Source organism: Cynoglossus semilaevis, chromosome 17 (genome assembly GCF_000523025.1).
Source record: "Cynoglossus semilaevis isolate Cse_v1.0 chromosome 17, Cse_v1.0, whole genome shotgun sequence".
NCBI classification, from domain to species: domain Eukaryota; kingdom Metazoa; phylum Chordata; class Actinopteri; order Pleuronectiformes; family Cynoglossidae; genus Cynoglossus; species Cynoglossus semilaevis.
This window is the reverse complement of record NC_024323.1, coordinates 15,704,614-15,707,515: the sequence shown is the minus strand read 5'-3', so window position 1 is coordinate 15,707,515 and position 2,902 is coordinate 15,704,614. Positions and strand designations below refer to the sequence as shown.

Below are 2,902 nucleotides of genomic sequence, written 5' to 3'. Positions count from 1 at the left end.
GTCCACGGTACGGTACGGTACGGTACGGTACACGAGCAGGAAGAAGAGAGGTTCGAATACAGTAGGTGGCGCTGGTCAAGAACGTTTTACCAGCTGAATAGAATTGACTGATGACCAATCTCTGAGCCAGTCCCAGCAGTCACCAGACGAGGGCGTGGTTTCTCCACAGACACTGGGTCACTGTTGTCAGTGGTTTATCTCTGAGAACCACAGCTTTGGTCTCGCTACTCCCTCCTGTGGTCAGATGAAGTCAATGCACGGAGACCAATTTTGCCTGGTCATTATGATTCATTCACTGCCAGTGACATTTCAGACCCTGCAGCGAACCCTACAGGTGGATGATATTTGACATTGAATTTCACTGAGGCGACGTTTTGTTTGTTTGTTTTTTCAGTCTTTTCTTCAGTGAGACCGCTGTTTACTTTCAGCAGGTTTTAATAATGTTGTTAACAAACGGCTAAATAAACAACCACTGATTTATATTATATTATATTATATTATATTATATTATATTATGTGTTTGAATCTTTTCTGAAGGACGTGGTTAACAATAATTATAATAATGTAAAGACTGATCAGGTAGGACTTGAACTGCTGACCTCCGTGTTGTGAGGTAACAGTACTAATCACTGTGACACCTTCTGTCCTAGCATGACTCGTTCTTGTTAAATTCCCCCACAGACAGTCCACAGACCTCACGGGGGGGGGGGGGGGGGTCGTTTGTGTTTGTTCTCATTTGAACTCATCAGATCAGATCACAGACAAAGGTCAACGTCATCAACGTCACCAGCCATTGGTCAGTTCACCTGAAGTTGTGTTTTCATTAGAATCAGTGGAGCAATGGATTTTATACAGTTGGTGTCTTTCAGGAATAACTGCCACCTAGTGGTAATATTTCGCACTGCTAACAAAGACCCAGAGGAGTTCCGCTCACATGCAAAACAATAATGATGTATAAACAAATAAATACAAACAAATGTAATCAAAAAATCCTGAACATGTCCATGGAATCACAGCTGCGTGACTTCCTAAACAGAACCTGGTGGAACTGCTTCGATGACGTCACAGCTACGACAGTGTTGATGAAAAGTGATGGCTGGCCGTGGCTACGCATCTGATGTCAGGCCAAGCCTGCGCTGTGACACGACCTGTGACGTCACACCTGTAATGGGTGACTTAACTGTAAATAGCTGTGATGACGTCACTCTGTGGTCTCAGCATTTACAACAATCACATGAACACTCAGTAACATGTGTGTCATATGTTCGTGTCCCCTCTCTCAGTCTGTCACAGGAGTCGATCAGCCATCAGCCGTGCTCACAGGAGGAGGTGGAGGAGGAGGAGAAAGGGGAGGAGCCTCAGGGAAACCCAGGAAAGGCTTACAAATATCGCGTTGCTGCTGTCACGGATTCACGGGATGTGAAGGTTCGGGACCGACGGTGGAGTCGGTGGTGACTTTAAACTGTGGACGTAACCTGACAACCTAGCAGCAGGAGCAGCAGGAGGTGAAACGAGGAGCTGAGGAGGTGACGGCTGACGCGGAGGTTGTCGGTTTTCACACGACGCCGTGTTCACTCAGCGGGACCAGGCCTCGGGTTCTGGACCGGAGCTCACAGACCGCTGGCAAAATGTCAAGGATGCTCGGAGTAGGAAGAGGAGGAGGAGGAGGAGGAGAGACAGCAGCAGCAGCATGACTGTCCACACTGAGTCACGGGACACGACTCAGAGTGGGGACTGAGACAAAGACACGGGACTTTAATCGGACTCCGTGGAACGTTTGGACCTGTCCGTGGATCCTCGGGTTTCATCGACGTGACTCTGGGCTTTTCTTCGGTCGGTTTTCACCAGGACTCTGCTGCTGCTGATGCTGATGCTGCTGCTGATGCTGCTGTGATCGGGTGTGAACCTGTGAAGGGGAGAGCCGCAGCCCTGCTGGGCCACAGATCGCTCCACGGAGAGGGAAATCCCCCGCGGCCCCCACCACGCCATGGATGACTCGGGGATTATACGGCGCCGGAGGCTGCAGGTGAGTCGGAGCGACACCAGGAGACTCGGTCCAATCGGTGCTCACTGGTAGTCCCGCAGCCACATGTTGATTACATGAGTTTATGGCTCTAAGATTATTATAGGAATTCCCCAGGAAGCTGTGTCAACAGAGGTGCTGCTCCCCCTATGTTTATGACTGTAGACCAGGCCAGACCTGACTGGTAGATCCAGAGCTGTGAGGTCATTTCTGAAGATCATCGTCGACGTGGTTGAATTTAATCCAGGAACATCTTCAACAAACAGGTTCAAAGGTTGGACCTCAGACTGGACAGACAGTCCTGGACCCCCCCCCTCCCCCCGGGTCTGGACCAGAGGGGGGATTTGATCATATGATTGTAGACCAAAGCAGCCGAGCCCTGAAACCTAAACACAGATGTGTTGAAGTTCCAATCTCTTCTTCTTCTTTTCCTAGTTAGTCGTTAAACTAGGACTAGTTAATGCTAGTTCAGTGACTCCCCCCTCCCAGAAGGTCAGGGGTTTGATCTTCATAATGTGTTTGACAAAATAGAGGTGATGTGGAGAGCCCCCCCCACCCGGATTGGTCGGGGCCTGGGTCAAAAACGACCGCCAACAGTGCGGTTGACTTACAGGGCACTGATGGAAATTGGGCTACTGTTGGTCAAAGACAGAGAAGAGGAGGGTGTTTTGTTAGTAGAAAAAGAGAAAAGATGAAGAATAGAAGTGTTGATCTGAAGTTTAGAACTCTGAATGTAGGTACAATGACAGGGAAAAGTAGAGAACTAGCTGATGTGATGGAGAGAAGAAGAGTAGACATTTTGTGTGTGCAGGAGACCAGGTGGAAGGGCAGCAAGGCTAGAAACATTGGAGGAGGCTACAAACTGTTTTATCATGGTTC

General features: G+C 49.0%; 1 protein-coding gene across 1 annotated transcript in view; it reads left to right on the top strand.

The window, feature by feature from the left end:
* The first annotated feature begins 727 nt into the window (after positions 1–727).
* LOC103393731 (microtubule-associated serine/threonine-protein kinase 1) overlaps positions 728–2,902 on the top strand; it is a 15,245-nt gene continuing 13,070 nt past the window's right edge. Inside the window, 1 exon segment of the mRNA XM_025064485.1 lies at positions 728–2,026. Coding sequence (XP_024920253.1) covers positions 1,988–2,026 — 39 coding nt within the window. The 5' untranslated portion in view covers positions 728–1,987.